Genomic DNA, 18,922 nt, shown 5'->3' with positions numbered 1-18,922 from the left:
CCATGATCTCAGCCGCGGGCGCCGCGACGCCAGGCGTCGGCCCCGTTCAACGGGGCATCAAACGCAGCATCTCCGACGTCTGCTACGGCGACGACGGTAATAATCCACGGCAGCTCTCGCAGGGCATCCCCGCCGGCGGCATGCCCGGCGACTGCGTCCCCGACAATCTCGACGAGTCTTTCACCAGTCTAGGCCAGCCGAAGAAATCACCCCCCTCGAACGGCAAGAAGACTAAGGGCCGGGTGAAAATTAAGATGGAGTACATCGACAATAAACTCCGGAGATACACCACGTTCTCCAAGAGGAAGACTGGCATTATGAAGAAGGTTTGTATCGTACGACGCAAACCTGATGTAATTGCACGGCGGAGTACCGGCTTCCCGCTCTCTGTTACGTTACGCGCGAAGGGCGCAGTGACTCGACTCACTCGACACAGCGTCGTCTACCTCTTTCGCGTCTTGCTACTTCAAGTGCTCCGAGAGAGGGAGAGAAAGAGAAAACAAAAAGAGAATGTGCGTGTGAGTGTGTGTATGTGTGTGTGTGTCTGTGTGTGTGTGTGTGTGTGTGTGTGTGTATGCGCGCGCGTCAAACTCTGTGAAAATAGTACCCACGTCGACGAGACTCGGAGCAAACCGGAGTACGATGTCTCACGTGCGTTTTCTCTCCGATTGTCGCGACGACAGCGACGGGATGCTGCGCGAGGGCTCCAGCGCGTGCGCGCTCGCGCCCGCGATTTACGATTGAGTGACAGTACTTCTTCCGCGGCTATTACATGCTTTTGCTAAAGGGGGCCGGTTGCTTGCATTTGAGGCTGCCAGTTAGCGTTCACTGCGATTAACTTTTTGTGTGCCGCGAAACTGTAATCCAAATCTCTCCCAATTCCTTCATCTTTTTTTTTTATTGGAGACGAAGAGGATAATACGATTGAATCTCAACCGAAACTGCACTGCCCAATCTTGTCACTGTATCTCGAATCAGCGAAATTGATTGCTGTTTTTACCGATAAATAATATCGGATATTATATAAATGAATTCAGGTGAATACAAGTAAATAAAAAAAAAACGGTAAAGTTAATTTATCATGAATTTCTATAATCGGAAGTAAACAGAGATTTTTACGTATTTCTATAATATTGATACCTGGACGCATTTCGTATAATTTAAATTTTCTAAATATTTATGACGAAAATTTTACTTCATTTAAAAAAAAGTCTTTTCATCGGCGTTCTTACGTAAATCTCGCGAGCGAGAATTAAAGTTGGTTGGTCCCATCAAAATTGTGGCAACGTACAAATTTTTTAATAATTATTAGAACTATCTTTTATTTTTGTCGCAATCTCAATAAAATATGTCCTTTTTCTTCTCTATTGTACTATCCTAACAAATTTTTTATAATTTTTTATTTCTTTGTTAACTATTGTCTCACATACTTTTCTACAATTTAATACAATTAAACTACATTTCTCTACACTTTAATAATATAATTTTCTTTTACTAATGTTTTGGTATTTAAAATCAAATATTAATTCAGCTCGAATTACTATTCGTTGTCGAAATCAATGTGTGTATAGATAATGAAAATTGCTCCTATTTTTTTACTCAAATTAAAAAATATGCAAATATATTTTATAAGCGCACGAAACATAAAGAAATGTCAGACAACCACCGTGTTTTAAAATTTTTTAATTTTATGTGTCAAAATTACAATAATTAAATACATTGCTATTAAATCGTTACTAAATTTGTTACTAAATCGATCACTAAACATTTTAGATAATAATATCGTTCGAAGATATCTGGCCTAAAAATGGCCTAAAAAATTATAAATATAAAAGGTTGAGATCGCGGAGCGTTGTTCCTTAAAAAAAAAAAGAGTAATATTTTTAAACTAACCTCTTTTTTCTCTCTTTCTCTATCTCTTTTTGTAATATATGTATTTTTCAAGTGAATAGATTTAAATAAAATTGGCTGTTTGTACAGAAAGGCGACTGTTAATTCTGAACTGCGTTCTCTCTTTTTCCCTCGCCTTCCAATTTGTTACTTTATCCTTATTACTTGAATTTATGTTCTTTACTATTTTAAACAAATATCTCTTTCTTTACTAAAAAGAAACTTGTTATAAGCGTGATATAATAAATTGTGAAACTATTTAATATTTTTTTATTTGTAGAATCTAATATTGTTATAATCTAGAAATCGTTTATAAACAATTTGGATGTGTCGAAATTACACATGTTAATTTATCGATTTATTAATGTAATTTGCATTAAAAGATGCTTGAAGAAATAATTTTGCATTCCTTGTTTTGATTATTTTTTATGAGATGTTGAGTTGCCAATTAAAAAAATAAATTACATTATGAAGAATATATGTTAAAGATACAATTGTACTATAAATAAAATTTAAAATGTTGGGATAATATCAACAGAAACGCTAAGATATGTAAAATGATATTGTGTGTGTTTGGGCAAGAATTTTGAATTAAATTGATTCACATCGTCGGAAATGATTAAATTTATGATCTCATGTTTAATTAAAGACACGCGTTTGGAACTGTATTTACAAAGAACGTGCATAATTAATGAGGTACATATATAAAAAACGATGAATAACTATTGACTAAGTAATACTTTTTATTTAACTTTTAGATTTTAATTAGGTACTCATATTAAAACGTGTGTACACATTTTTAATTATTTTAGAAATTATCTGAATTGGGTTTTAATAAAGAAACCGTTAAACGACTTATCTTATCTTTCTCGAAAAGAAATTTGAATTTCAGCTTTCACATATTTCGCAAAACGTTTTAAAAGCAAAGAAAATAATAGGCACATTGTTGCATACATAAATACAGATATACGCATTATACCACATACTTGAGACACGTTAGTGTTAATATATATTCACCATATCCTTGAAATTTAATTACGATACTGAGATTATAATCTCCTAATGTTACGAGCAATTTAATTTCGTCACCTATTAAACTGATATCATGCTTTATGATGGGAATTTCTGGCATAAAGATATTAAAATTCTTACCAAAATTTAAAGAACTGTTTGGAAAAGAAATACAGTCATAAAAAATCAGCAGTTTATAATACATTTAATATATCATATTAATACATAAATAATATATAAATACATTTAATATATCATAAAGAGCAGGAAAAGAATATTGCTGCTCTTCATGATATATTAAAAAAATATATTTAAAAACCATTGATTGATTTTATTCTTATAAACATTTATAAGTACTAAATATCAGCGTTGCAAAATCACGTATGTAGATGTAAAAGCTTTATACTTTATAGGATATACAATATATATATCGTATTACTTTTAAAAAATTTATCTGATAATCATGCGATGTCATCTAAATGACATGCAACATGATTACGTTTTCGTTACTCACGTTTATATTGTTTCTCAAAATTATTTTGGATCATTAATACTTAAAATTCTATTTAAAAAGAAAAATATATTTTAATATTTCGCGAGTCGAATATCAGCATGAAATATTACAACAGTTTATCGTAATGACAGTAAAACGTATCACGCAAAAAGAATATCTCACGCAACGAAGTAGATTATCATAAAAGCAGATCACGTTTACAATACATTAGTAAAATAAATATCCTTGTGCTTTATCTAATTTTTTATTAGAAATCTTTAAGTAAGGAATTGAACATTATCCATTTGATCCGCTATATTTTTGAAGATCTGTGTAAGATAGAATGAGATATCCACGCATCTCATTCTATCTTAAGTAGATTCTAAAAAATATAACGTACCAATCAGAAGTTGTCTAAACGGTGTTTAATCTCTTGAGAATCTCTATAGCCTTTTATACAAGAGGGAGAACCTGAATGAGCGGGTTCAATAAACAAGTAACAACAGAAAATATCTAAACGTAAAATAAGTAAATCCGTTTGTCGGAGAATTAACGAGTTGTCGATGTCGTATTTGCAGGCGTACGAGCTGTCGACGCTGACCGGTACGCAAGTGATGTTACTGGTGGCGAGCGAGACCGGCCATGTGTACACGTTCGCGACGCGCAAACTGCAACCAATGATCACGAGCGATGCCGGGAAGGCGTTAATCCAGACGTGTCTCAACAGTCCGGACCCACCGCCGTCGGGTTCGTCGGGCGACCAGAGGATGTCAGCGACCGGGTTCGAGGAGACCGAGCTGACGTACAACATCGCCGACGACGAGCAGAAAGTAAGGCAACTGGTGTACGGCTCGCCGCACGGTGGCTCGCTGCACGCCGGCTATCCTGGTACCGGGCCCGGTAGCGGGCCAGCGGGCGGCCCGACCGCGGGGGCCCATCCGCCGCCACCGCCGCCGCCGGGCTCGCAGCACGCGCCACCCTCGCACGCGCAGCACGCGCACCTCATAGCGCATGCACACGCGGCGGCAGCCGCCGCCGCTTCGCCGAGCTCGCACCTCGTGCCGTGCTCGAGCCCAGGCCCGATGCTCGCCGGAGGCCCATACCAGCAATCATGCCCCTCACCCCTGCCGCCCCATCACGCCGCCTACCATCCCCATATGTCGCACTCGCACCCCCAACGGTAGTACGCGCTCGCCGCTCGTCGGCCCTTCGCGCTCCATCCCCCCTTCCCGCCGCATTTCACGTTTTAGGATGTTACAAATTGCTAAAAAGGAAGCATCGCGTCGCGAACATTCGCGATGCTGATGTTACCGAGACGCGTCAAATTGCTGTGAGTCTTCGTGTAGTACATATTCGGAAGAGAGAGATTTATTTCGTGTTGATGCTCGTGGATTCGGTTTGATAGTGAGATAGAGCAACGCGAGCAGTAACGGTTATTGTTATTCGCAAGAAAATTTGTGCAATTTAGATATCGTGACGTCCGTAAAACATTATGCGGTGCGTGTTGGTCGAATTGTATCTCAATTTGAGCGCGAGTTAAAAAATGTTTAATTAACAGCGGTCTAATTTGGCGAATTTTAGAGCCCAGATTGTTACAAAATGAGATAAATTATCGTTTAGATGTCTGCGCGTAACATTTTTCATTTTTTTTTTAAATATGCTTCAACACCCTGCAAATTTTTGGTGCGTGTTTGGGTCATTTTTCACAATTAACTCTGCTTTCCTGAGAAATACGGCGTACAACTATTTTAGCATACGCCAACGCGAGGTCGCGCGCAGCTTGTAGATATACTGAAATAATTTCTCTTTGGGCACACCAACTGACGTAATTTCCCTTTAGACGATGTATTACTTGTATCGCGCCGGCGAGCGTGCCGTAGAGTCACGTATGGTATTTATTAAATTATATACGATGGGCGCGCAAAAGATTGTAGGCTTCCCTTGCGATCGAGTATTTTTCAACGTTTGGTCTTATATGTACTGAAAAAAAATTTACTGAATCTTAAAAGACATATTTCTTTGAATAGTACTAACTAAACATTTACTTCTAGTAAATAAATATTTACTCAAAATAAAAAAAATAATAGTTAAATCAAATGGTTTTTTTTATCAAATGAATACATATATATATATATATATATAAAATAAATATATATTTATTTAGTAAATATTTACTTAGAACTATTCAAACAAATATTTTTTTAATTTAATTTTTTTTTTTCAGTGTGACCATGCGATCGATTCCGCGCGCGCAAATCTAGTCCAATCTTTCGACACGTTTTTACTTAAATGTATATATTTAAATATATATCCACGCGTGTTACATACATATATGTTTGTAAATATATATATGTATATCGCCTTCTTATATATACACTATCTAAAAAGTTACCGAACTTTTTTTCTAGGTCATCTAAGGTTATCTTTTGAAATAGTGTGAAATGATTTCTATGAAACTTAATTTCTCGAACTCTATAGAGTTACGTTTCTCTGCGTTATATAATTTATTTATTGTGTCGTTAAAAGTGAGAGTTTTTTTTACATTTGTCAAGAAAAATGATAGAACAAAATATTGAACAGTGTTTATAAAAGATGTGTTTGATCATCTCTACTGTATTCGTTTTCATTCTTTTTCCAAAGTTAAAAAATGAAGTAGATATTCTAATACAATTTAAAAAATTGTAAAATGCAAAAGGTTTCGAATCAGGTTATCTTTTTCATTTTGAAAAAATGTACAATTTAAAACAATTGCTATAAAGACTCTATTATATTTCAGATGGGATATATTTTGAATAATTAATAAATAAAATTACAAAAATCACACAAGTAATGGAATTTTAAATAAAGTTCGAAAACTTTTGAGACAGATTGTATATATGTACATATTGGTGAAGCTCGATCAAATATTGCGTGCTTTGAATTTTGCGCTCTCGCGCGCGAAAGGGTGGAACGATGGAAGCGCGTTGTATCATTGAAATGTGAAAAACAGAGTGATTTCTATTTTGCAACGATTGCATAACGAAAGAATGCAAGTCCGCCGTCAGCGCTTTTAGGAACAAATCGTAGACGATTTGATCGTGATCGATGATCTCGGAAATCGATTGAGCGGATTATCGATGAGATAAGATGAGTGTCGTTCAATATCTATGGATAGATCTCCGTGATAGGCGAAGTCCAAAGCTCGGTATATTAGATGAAATACGGTAGTATTTGCATCAACGAGAGTCACCGTGCGATAGAAAGACATTGCGAGGAAAAATATCGTTATTATATATAATTAATGGATTAATTAATTAATTATTTTATAGATTACAAATATATATCGTAACATCGTGTGATCAATTACTCGGTGAAAATAATGATAGAATATCGAGTACTCCATTTAGTACTTGTTCGTCCAACAGCTCTCTGTTTTCTTTGTCTCTTTCGTTTTTTTTTGTTTACTTTTTTTATTTAACTTAAATATCATATTATTTATTGAGGAGGTCGACATTTTTTATTTATTAAACGAAAAAAGGCATATCGTTATTGTAAGCCGGTGTTGTTCGCAGCGTCGGTGTCGATACTCTTTATATCGTGTACTTTACATGCGTTGTAAAAAATACTCTTTCCGTCTCTCTTCACGAGGAAGATTCGAGGTACTTATTTATCTCTATTGATGATTTTATCGAGGAGAAAAAATCCTTGTTCGAAAAATCATGCGACAATGATTTTGATTCATCGAATCGGTGGTGTGAGTGCGAATTCGGCGGTGCACGCTTAATACTGTAACGCATCTCTTTTTTTTTATTGAGCATTGTTGTGTCTCGTCCATTGTTTCTTTTTTTTTATTGTTTGCCGTGTTACGTGTTGTGTATCGCAACTGGCATGTGTAGTTATTTGGATTGTCTTTTCTCGCAGAATAAGTAGCTAGTATTTAGATTACCTTTTAATTTAATCTACCCCCCTCTCCCCACAATCTCTCCTATATATCCCATATCAATCCCATTCATCGACATTGTGCATGCGTATGTATGTATGTATTATTTGCTGATATTCTGTATTATATATCGTGAGAAAGAGAACCGAGGAGAAGGCAAAGGTAAAAAGAGGAGCAAGGCCGGGAAGCGAGGGCCTTTAGGTTCCAATCAAATAGATATATAGAAACTGTAATCTACCGCGCGTCTCGACATGCAGAGAGTACAAATAATATTATAATAATATCGATTATGATTTTAACGATAATCTGCGAATAATGCGGCTCTTTCACATGATTAGTTTGTATTTTAGCATTTTTGTACATAGCATAGTAACTGTAGAAAATACTGTGATAATATTTATATATTTTTACGCCTGTGGAAACACACACACACAAATTTCACCTTCATCTTTGACAATATAGTCCCTGCGATCAAGTGACTTGATTTTCTGCTGATAGATTCTCATTGTGCACGATCTTACCGATGTCATATTTACTCTCGCGGGCCAGGTAGGTATTTCTCAAAATTTATAGTTTCTTCTGCGAATTCGTATTCATTTTTAACTGAAAAAAATTCTGTTGACTTATGCGAGATAAGCTTTAAATTTTCAAGTAAAAAAACGGAGAAATTTCAGAGGTAAGAATCTCATCAAAGTATGGAGAAGTATAAAAGAATATTTTTCACGAGACGAATATTTCTACGTACGAGAATTTTTTGTGTAATTATATGAGAAACTTTCGGTTATTATTGATAATTCTTTGAGAATTATTCTGACTTCTGAAATAATTCCACAGATATGTTCGCGTAAACTTCTTCAAGAAATACTTGGTTGAATCTCTCGTAAAAGATTCTGAATAGTAACGGAGATGTTACAATCTTATATTTCGCGTTTCGGCCACGGACCCGACATATGCCTATTTTTGACAATCTGGTTCGGGATATATTTAGAGGTCCAGAAACATTCCGCAGTATGTTAGGGATTCCTTTATTTCTAACGGTGCGTTAGGACTATCATGTATGTTATATCGAGAGTCGAATATTATTATTGCATGACAATAATCTGGAAAATGACAACGTCATTCAATGCACGGAGATGAGACGGAAGCGCAAGGTAGGTTGCGTTTCAATCAAAATAATACATTCGGTATATTTCTAATAGAAGCATTTGTCTATTACTTAATGTATCTTTTTTATCAATTAGCTAATAATAACAATACATGTGCACGAAGAATGTCGATAAGCAGTTTAACATGATTTCGATGATATCGCGTCTCGATTGAAGTCAAACATTAAGAAGCATCTTCGTGAAGATCGAGATCATTAAAAAAAAAGCCATCGCAATACAGCGAATAGCAGATACGTTGCATCTTTTACGCGCAATATGGATGCAGGTAATGTTTATCGCATGATGTTTTGTTAGTACATTAGACAGCGTTAATAGTAAGTAATAAATTTATAATTAATGCAGATTACGAATATTGTATCCCAAAATACAAAACGATGCGTTGAATGTCTCCATGATTTTATTTTATGTCAGTCGACATAACGCTTTATCCAGCTGTTCTGTCAAACTTACAAACGCGAGACGTAAGTTTATATTAAGTGCGTAGCTTGTAGACTATATCTGTCTTTTTTTTGCGTTTGTATAATTTTCGAGAGTAAAGTTGTGACTAACGAATGCCTGATGTCCGGTTAAAGGAAGCGGAAATAAAAGTTAAAGGATAAGAAACGTAAGTCAAGATGGCGTACGACGACATGCAGTTTATGGAGAGATCCTCATTCGATTGAATGCCATCCTGTCCGCCATGAGATCGTTCTTCATTTTGTTTTTCAAAGAAAAAAAAGTAACTGCAAGTATTAATTTACAAATTGTCAGAAATTTACGAATTGTCGGATTTTTTTTCGATCATGCTGATTCTTCGTCCATTTCTTGAGCTAGGAGGGTGCACCTTCTCAGGGTACCTTATTCGCAGATGGCGCTCGCGTATTCCTGGTACCGGAAATGGAGCTTTCGGTTACCCCGAGGGCAACGGATACTGTGAGGTCAAAGCACGGTTTATGATTTAATGGGCGTAACGATGCCTTTGAATGCCGTCTCATTCGTTCGTTTGTTCGTTCGTTTGTTCGTTCGTTTGTTCGTTCGCCAGGGTTGCAGACGAAGAAGACGCGCGTCCAGGTGTATCGCTTCACGCAGGAGAGAGAGAGAGAGAGGGGGGAGGGGAAAGCGAGGGAGGGAGAGAAAGAGAGAGGAATAGAGAACGGGCCTCGAGATGCCTCCGCGAGGGAGACTGAAAAAGAGGGAGAGAGAGGGAACGAGATCGCGCACTCACGCACGTACGCACGTACGCACGCACGAAAGGTGGAAGCGGAGTTCCATATACGGTCACCTTTGTCAAAGCCCGGTTGTCGCCATATACAGGCAATGTTCGCGATGGCAGACACTTATATAGAGCCCGAGTTAAGAGTCAGGAATGTTGCTTTTTGTCGCGCCTTCTCTACACATACACGCGCACCCTCCTGCCTGTTCCGCGGTAAACGGTGCGGGGTAGGAAAAGCGATGTGAGAAACGCACGGCGCGTAGACGGAAGCGAGAGAACGCGGCCGCCGCGACTTTTCGAGCTTTCCAATTGGTACCGCACTTTCTCGACTTCCCGCGGACGATTCGACGAGCATGTGATTCGCACACGCATTCCAGCCACAACGCTGGATAGAATGATGATCGGAGCAAAGACGAAAAACGTGTATTCTTCTTCAACTTGAGAGATCTTTAACAATAGAGTATACAGTAATATAACTGGGGAAATTAATTGGGAAAATGTTACTGGAAGCGAGGAGCCTAAAGATGTTGAATTTCTCATGATGAAGAGATTCTTTTGACTTTTGCTGTAAAAGAAGAATCGATCAGTTATAATATTTACAAATTTATTTATCGTTAGGATTTCTTTCACATTTACGTCAATTATAGCTGTTACAATGCCAGCTTTCACAAAAAAAAAACACAAATAAATTATGGTTGTCAACATTTAACCGGTAGAAACAGATGGAAGCTGAAATTTTAATATATTACTTGAAACAATAAGAAACATGCAAGATAAAGCTGGAGCATAGCTTTGCATAATATATTAAGTATAAGAGAATTGACCAATCAGAATCTTTCCTTTCCATTAAATGAAAAATTCTGATTGGTTGATTCTCTTATGGGCTTTCTACAATAACAGTCGAATGTGAAAAAAATAATTGACTATGAGAGAGATTGGTCAATTTCTTACGGCTTAAGACTTAAAACTTATGTAATGATTTATTATAGAAAGCCCAAAAAACTCTGATTGGTTGATTCTCTTATGCGTTATGCCAAGGTCTGTGCTCGTATTATACTCTTCCGCTTGTTGACGCCGCGCAAGCGGACTCCGCTATAACGAATCTCGTCGAGAAGCGGGACCGGGGAGAAAACGCCGGGGTGGGAAAGTCTCGCGCAAGAAGCGTTCTCCCGGCTTCGAGGGGTCGCGAGCGAATTCGCGAAGAGGATACCTCTTTTCCGCGGGTGCATCGCGCACACTCGCGCGAGTGGAGTCCGCGAGAGATGGCCATATAAGGAGCGCGAACAAGATGCTCGCGCATCTTTCTCTGCGTCCGCTAGGTAGGTAGGTAGGTTGGTAGGTAGGTAGGTAGGTAGGTAGATAGGTAGGTACACACGTTTGTTATATGTACGACGTACGTACGTATGTATCATTCGGTAGCGTATCTACGTTTCTCTATTTGCGTCGCTGTTGTCGTTCGGACTGAGAATGATCCTCTTTGCGAGAGAATGCGTACCCTCGCGTTATCCAACCGCTCCAATCCCACCCTCGCCTTGTCCCGCTGACGACGAATCGCATTCAAGGCGGATTCTCGATAACATCGCTCTTCTCTTTCTTGGTTTCAGGAGGACGGCGCGTCGCCCAGATCCGACGTCTGCGCCAACGAGAGCGACGGCGAGAGCAGCGACGGTGACTCTCCCGTCGTCCCTAAGGATCCTCTTAAGATTACCAATCACTCGGGTGAGTCTCGCCATAGGATCGCGAGGATCGCTGGGGGACGACTGTACTTGGATTAGAATTCGTGAAGCCTGGCTTCTCTCGTCCTCCCCTATGAGCCCTGGTACGCGTGGAATACTGTACGCTTTCTAAAATATTAAGGGCGGTATTTATAGTCCGTTATTATTTCAAGACTGTCTTAAGTAATGCTGTCTTAAGACGCTAATACGGCTCTCTGGCCGATATTCATAGGACGGAATCCATAGACGTTGCTCAAGATTCGAGATGGTCTTAAACTAGTGCATGAACCAATCAGAGGGCCGTATTAGCAGCTTAAGACATGCTTGAGATTAAGACCAGATTATGGATTCCGTCCATAGTCAGTTCTTATATTCAAGATCGTCTTAAGTTCTGTCTTGAGATGTCACGAATCAATCAGAGGCCGGTATTCATAGTCAGTTCTTATATTCAAGATCATCTCAAGTGTACCTCAGCCTTGAGGTGTTATGAACCAATAAGAGAGCCTCATTAGTGTATTAAGACATTACTTAGGACGGTCTTGAAATAAGAACCGACTATGAATACCGGCCAGAGAGCCATATTAGCGTCTTAAGACATTACTTAAGACGGTCTTGAAATAAGAAACGACTATAAATACTGGCCTCTTGGTTTGTGACTTCTTAAGACTGTACTTAAGACAGTCTTGAAATAATAACGGACTATAAATACCGGCCTAAGATACGACTCATATATAGCATTCGTCGCGTATACGAGAGCGAGAGTTTTTTTTAATTGTCTTTGTCCGAACTATTCGAACAGGATCAGACATCTATCGTCCAAAAGAGAGATATTCAAGATTTAAGAAGTTGAAGTCTCGATGAAGATAAATGGATATCCACAGAGTCTCTCCGATAGGAAAATTTAGTTTATGAAATTATACGATAAAGTCGTGCATAAAATTTATGCAATTATAGGTAATTATGTTTACAAAAATAGATGTAGAAATATTTATTTTTTTATAAAGTATTAGAATTGCAAAATTTTAAATAAAAAATTAAACGTTTTCGCGGAAATAATTATAAAATATTTATATTTAAAATTTGATTTGTTTAATGTTTTTACACAAATATTATTTAGAAATTTTATTCTGCCAAAACTACTGTCTTATAGGAAATCATCTTAGCAATTTTCGTTAACTCATGATGCTGATTTAATTTCATGTTTTTCTTGGATGTTTCATGTATACGTATTGAAGTTATGAAAAATTATACATTTTTTTTGTTTCGAATAATCGATATATTTGTCCAAAGATAGTAGGAAATTGTGGCGTCCTTGGAAATTAAACATGCGGAAAGAAAACGTAGATTAAGAATAGCATACTCGTATATTTGATTTGATCTCGTTAATTCGTGCATTTCCTTGAGTCAACAAGGTTTACAAATCTCCATAAGAGAAACGGAACACTTTTGAATATCGGTCGCGTTATTACAGAGTAAACCATATCATTCGTCACTACGCGGGCACGATTATTAGCGTTTGCGCAAGGTTCACTTGGATTAAGTTCTGCGGTTACGTCGATTTTCTGTCATTCACGGCCGCGATTATTCATGATACCTTTCGCTGTTCCACATGGAGAGATAGGCCTCCCACGTAATGGATTTTTTTTTATTCTCATGCAAACGTTTTGCAAATTGTTGGAAATTGCTAGGATGCATGTAAATGTAAGCTGCGTATGTTGACCGGAGGACAAACTTTTCATAGAACGATACCGTAGGTATATTATCGATCTTTCCTCTTTGCTAAAAGTAGAAACAGTTTTCGTGTCGAACTATCAAGATCGCGATTAAGACCGATCCGAGATTGCCGGATTGCGAAATCAGCGTGTCGAGGCAGCCGTCCTCCTCCGCGTCGTCTGTATGCTAATCGCGTGATCTAATTGTCGTCGATACCATTCGCGTCGCGCTTGACCTCATCGCACGTTGATAACGAACAGCTGGTCGGATGGAGGTAAGCGTCGTAAGCGCGAGCGGGCGGGGTGAACATACGCGTACAGTGCACGCATCGGTGCGGATAGTCACGAGAGGAGGAGGAGGAGGAGACGGAGAAAGAGGGAACGAAGCGTGAGAAAAGGTGGGAGGGAGGCAGCGATGGAGGAGGAGGAGGAGGAGGAACGGGACGGGGAAGGGAGAGAGGACGTTTAAAATGCGAAAGGCGTGCGAGCGATGACGGGGTTATCCGTGGAGGGAGTACGCAAGCAGTCGCGCGCGGCACGGCGATGACCAAACTTAGACGGCAACCGTGCTGCCTAACTGGGAAGTAGGATCCGGTCGAAAGCCGCTCCGTCCGCGTCGCACCGCGCCGCGCTCCGCTAAGAGCGCGCGCTCGCGCGCGGATGCAGGTGTACACATAAATATCGATGCTAATGCGTCGCGTGGATGCCATTCTACCGCGCTGCTTAACCGATCGCCGCGATCGCGCTTTTTTTTTTCTTCCCTCCTCGCGACTCGGCCGACCGCGGCCGTCGCTCCCGTCCGGAGCCGTCCGGTCCGTCGTCGCCACGCGAATTCGACGATAGCCGACCCGCTAACTTATTATGTCCCTATACGAGAGGGCGACGAATGCATAATATATCGATCCCTGGCGGTATAACGAAGACGCGTGCTAGAGATCTCATCGTTATCGGGTAAATGAATGGATATGTACCGCTCAAGTCCGCCTTTAATTAGAACACGTTTGTTCGGTTGGGAGAAAACACATGCAAGAGTTTTTTTTTTTACTGTGTAAATATATATCTATATAAGGTCGTTCTCAGTAAGGAAGACTAACAGACACTTTTCGCACTGAGTACTAATGTAATAGTTTTGTAAAAACTAATAGACTTGTGATTACGTATATAAAGCAAAATTTAGGGGAATGTTATGCGAAGCAAGTATCTTACAATAATGTTACTTATTTTCAAGTATGGAATATATTGAAAGAGGAATGTTTGTATTAACATCAACTGATCTTTGTATTTTCCAAGAGTTTTATTTGCGTTTTGATTGGTAAATTATTGAGTATTAAACATGAAGTAGTTAGATGCTATTTATAGATTCGAAATGATTATTACTTTAGATCAAGGTTTTTCAGCCGATATGCTGCGGCATACTGATGTGCCGCGAGAATTTTAGAGAAGGTAAAAAGAAGGGAAAAGAATTAGAAGTAAAATCATAAAAATATCATAAAAAAGCGAGTGAGGCACGAAGTATAGATATTTTAAAAATTGTGTAAATTACTAAATTATATTGAACAATAATATAATATACGGACAATGAGAGTGTTAACACAGCGCGGTAATTGATGCGCAATTTATACAATAGTTTAATAATATTCACATAATATACAGGGTGTCCCACGGGAAGGTGTTGAAACTATTCAGCTGTCATTTTCGAAGGTAGCATATTTTTCATCAATAAAATTAATTGATGCACAAACACTTTGTTAAACTTTATTTATACTCATTAAAAATTGCAGACTTTCCTCTTTTCAGTGCAATTTTTGTTTTTTCAATAACTGAATACCTTCGAAAATGACGGCTGATTAGTTTCTACACCTTCCCGTGGGACACTCTGTATATATATTAAAATTGTACAATGACTGTCGATACCAATACTTATTTGGACGTTTTGGTTTTTTCAAACCATCTTCAGCAAATTCGTAAATCATTATCGTAGATATATTGACAATAGTTGGAAGATGTTAAAATTGTGTTCCATGTGAGACCGAGGATGAGTGTCTCCCTACTGTCTGGTTGGGAATTGCCTAATTTTTGTCTCTTCCCTGCTTAGTCAAGTGACTAACTGAAGAGTAGAGTAGGCATAATTATTATTTGCAATGTAATGAATTCAAAGTATGCTTATTTTACTCATTCTCCTTCTTCATAGATCACAAATCGGTTATTCAGAGCATAGTAAGTCAAATTATAAAAGTTACGATTACAAGACGTAAAAATTTCTCGTTATTAAATTAAGTATAAGATATACAATACAACGTATATTATATTATTGTTTTTTAATTTCGAGAGTCCGATTACTACTTAAATTTTGATTTTAAATTATGTTGTATTTATTTTCTTTTTAATCAAAACAATATCGCCATTGCAATAAAATCATTTTTAAAACAATAAAATAAAAACTTTAGAACTTTACTTTTTATTTAACTATCGTATTGACGATATCTGATAAAAGATCTATGCTAAGCGCTGAAACATGTGCACTTAATGACATACATATATTAACAAATTTAGCTCGTTATTTATATCGCAAATTGAAAAACGTTGAAAAATGTTGCTTTCAATTTGCAATATAAATATCATTATTAATAACTTTCGATCATGTTTCACGAATATTCGAGCATATCAATTTGAAAAGATTGCCAATGTTATTCCCGATAAATGATCTCGTAGTTTGTGCGTGATTGTAATTCTTTTTTAGTTATTCTTTTTTGCTTTTTTTGCTCTCAATTTATATCTCTTGAAAATCGTATATCACTACAAGAGGCACGCATATGAAATGTAATAATTCATAGAAGATATAGGTGAATCAGAGCGCAGATTTGCACTTGGGTGGTCCGGTTTGAAGCCTCGACTCGGCCGTCATTCCTAAGTTTTTCTCAACGATATACATCTGTACCGGGGGAGAGAAAACAAGTTTAACTTTAACGTCGAACGATGCATTTCACAATTTCGATACAAATAAGGGATATACACGAAGCCTCTCTCTATATTTTACGTCATTCGTATCTCGCCATTCTCGGATACGTGTCGATGTTGATTCTTCGCGTTCAGAAAAACAGAGTTATCTCGTAACACTCAGGAATATCGAGGGGGAGGGGAGGCGGAGTACATAAAATATTTAAAATATGTCCAAACCGCGTGTGGGACTTTAACGTCACAAGGCGTACGCTCGCAATTGCGTACCTCGGTGCGTTTCCTCGCGAGAAATATCGCCCGGCGGCTCACAACCACTCACACGCTCAATTCCTCTTTGATTTCCTAGGAAATGTGCCTTCGTTCTCTGCAGGGATTATGTACCAGGTGCCTCAGAGTGTCATTTATTCGCCCAGTCCAGGAGTCTTGCTCGGCATAGGACAAAACGGGCAACCGGTGCAAATATCTCAAGACGGAGGTAGGTTTCTTTCCTCCGCCGCGCTGCGGAGGAACGCGAGTCACAGGGTTTTACGCAATGTCGCACGGTACGCATTACGAAATGCCCTTACGCGAGACGAGGGCACTCGGGCAGAGGATTCGCGAGAAATCAATTTTATGTCGGAGGCTACGTACCTTCGGAAATCGATCGCGCGCATTTCCCGCCTCGTCTGAATCACCGGCGACAACACCGGGTGACAATTGCGTATCAGATGCGAGATTATGACTAATAAATTTACGTAACGCAAGTCGCTCGTTGCTGTTGATCGTGTGAAGATTAATGTATAATGCGTTTCGCACGGCGTTTATCTCCGGGACGGGGTAGGAATAATAAAGAGAGGAGGAAACGCATGAGAGAGATGGATGCAACGGTAAACGAGGAATCGAGGAATACCGTCGAGCATCCGACTTATTTGTGAAAGATTAATTTTATCTTTTTTGCGTACTTTCGATTTTGCGTTACAATAAATAACTAAATATTTTAAAAAAGGTACATTTGATTTTTCCGCGCAAAGATAATCTAAGGCTAGTATTCATAGTTGGTTCTTATCTTAAAACCGTCTTAGTTAGTAAGACAAGTAATGTCTTAATATATTAATACGATTCTGCGGTTGGTTTGTCACATTTTAAGACTGTACTTTTTAAATATCTAACTTGAATGAATATTGGATCTATAGGATGAATGCACCGTCTGTGACCACCTTAAGCATTTATATAACTTTAAGAAATTTTTTTTAAATAATACATAAAAAGGAGATACTATTTACTTAAATACATTGTTTAATGTCTTAGTTTTTAATATTTAAAAAAGTTTTAAGGAAAAAAGTGAATGTACTGTATAATGAAAAAGTTAAATAGTTGCAAAAATTCTATTTTACACCACTTTTGGCCACCTATATGCTTGCTATCATTACTAGGCTGACTACTAATTACTTGATGGTTACTAGTATCGTCTGCTATACTTGTGTCATATGTAGTTATCGATAAATTACTCTACTTACTGCGTTTCGGGGATTCTTATCGTTTTTTACGAGATGACTGTGTCTTGAGTGTATTCCGTAGAAAATAATTTTTTTATAATATGAAAGAGGAAACGTGAGGTTACTTGTCACATTATTAAACAAGAGAAATAATTGCGACGCGCATGTGTCGCGATTGCTGCGCACTAGAGCCAATCAAAACTAGAAGAATCTAATAAACAGCGAAGGTAGCCAAAATAGATGAATGGCCACAAACGGTGCATTCACCTTATATAAGCACACCATCTACACTGAGAAAAATTTCTAGTTAAAAATGGACAAAGCAGAAGATTCTGATTACATCGATTAGAATTCTAATTGAGATAGCCAGATATCTAATTATGGTGACTGAATTTTTGTCGTCCATTTTCAACTGGAAATTTTTCGTAATGTATTATTTCTAATTTGTGATTATTAACTATTATTATTTGCCATTCTTGGATCCAATTTATCATCTAATTTATAATTCAATGTCAGGTTAATGAATGTTATTGAATATTGAAAATTTAGTAGCCAATAATAATTCAATGGATAAAAATCTTATATTATTTGTAGCTGCATCGAGGTTTCAATTTCCGAATTTATTGCTAATGTACGCATACATAAAAGCTGTACTAATAACATTAAAGTAACTAAAGAAAAGTTTGTCAGAATATAAATAGCAATCATCATTTTTTTTATCACTTCGATTCTACGCGAGTAGAACGAGCGGATTTTGCAAAAACATGATGTTCGTAGATAGGTCGAAAGTGGAAAAAGCGATCGGATCACAAATAAGGTAGAATCGAGCAGGAAATGTAGCACTTTTTTCTCTTCGCGATGGTGCGTTTCATTTGATTTTCCCTTACGGTTTCCTTATAGGTACAGTAGCACCGGTGGCGAACTCATCGCAATCGAACCAGCCGTTCATCACAATACCGCTGAACGTTGCGATGAGCGCGGGATTGTCCTTACCGGTGACCTCCAGGATGTCCTCCAGGTCACCCACGACGACGACTTCGACGACAACGGCGGTAGCGGCGATGTCCGGCTGTAGCGACTTGCCTTCCGACCTGAGCAAAGATCGGGAATGACGCAGGAATTTTCCGACGAGCGGAATCTCCGACGACGACGAAAGTAGCAGTTAAGCCTCTACTGCTTTCTCGCTTGCAACAGGCGGAAATTCGTCGTGCGAACTTGTCAGACGAATCGCGGAAACGGATTTTCATGCCCGCGCGGATATCTCTGGACTTGTGATACTTCCACATCCGGGATAACATCGGGGCGAGCGATCCAGGTTTTCAAACGGATTACGAGCGACTATGACCCCATCGCAATGTGGGATTCTTCGCCCCCCTTCGTGCTCTCGTTCT

The 18,922-nt window shown here is 38.3% G+C and overlaps 1 protein-coding gene across 1 annotated transcript in view; it reads left to right on the top strand.

The window, feature by feature from the left end:
• Window positions 1-18,663, top strand: part of bs (serum response factor blistered) — a 21,228-nt gene extending 2,565 nt beyond the window's left edge. Inside the window, exons 2-6 of the mRNA XM_018457542.1 lie at window positions 47-326; window positions 3,973-4,224; window positions 11,276-11,390; window positions 16,403-16,531; window positions 18,432-18,663. Of these exons, the coding sequence (XP_018313044.1) occupies window positions 47-326; window positions 3,973-4,224; window positions 11,276-11,390; window positions 16,403-16,531; window positions 18,432-18,643 (988 nt within the window). The 3' untranslated portion in view covers window positions 18,644-18,663. The remainder of the gene's footprint in view (window positions 1-46; window positions 327-3,972; window positions 4,225-11,275; window positions 11,391-16,402; window positions 16,532-18,431) is intronic.
• Window positions 18,664-18,922: the final 259 nt, after the last annotated feature.

This window comes from Mycetomoellerius zeteki, unplaced genomic scaffold (assembly GCF_001594055.1).
Source record: "Mycetomoellerius zeteki isolate Tzet28-1 unplaced genomic scaffold, Tzet1.0 scaffold64, whole genome shotgun sequence".
In the NCBI taxonomy this organism is placed as follows: Eukaryota; Metazoa; Arthropoda; class Insecta; order Hymenoptera; family Formicidae; genus Mycetomoellerius; species Mycetomoellerius zeteki.
Note: the sequence above shows the minus strand (reverse complement) of the source record. Positions and strands in the feature narration are given on the sequence as shown.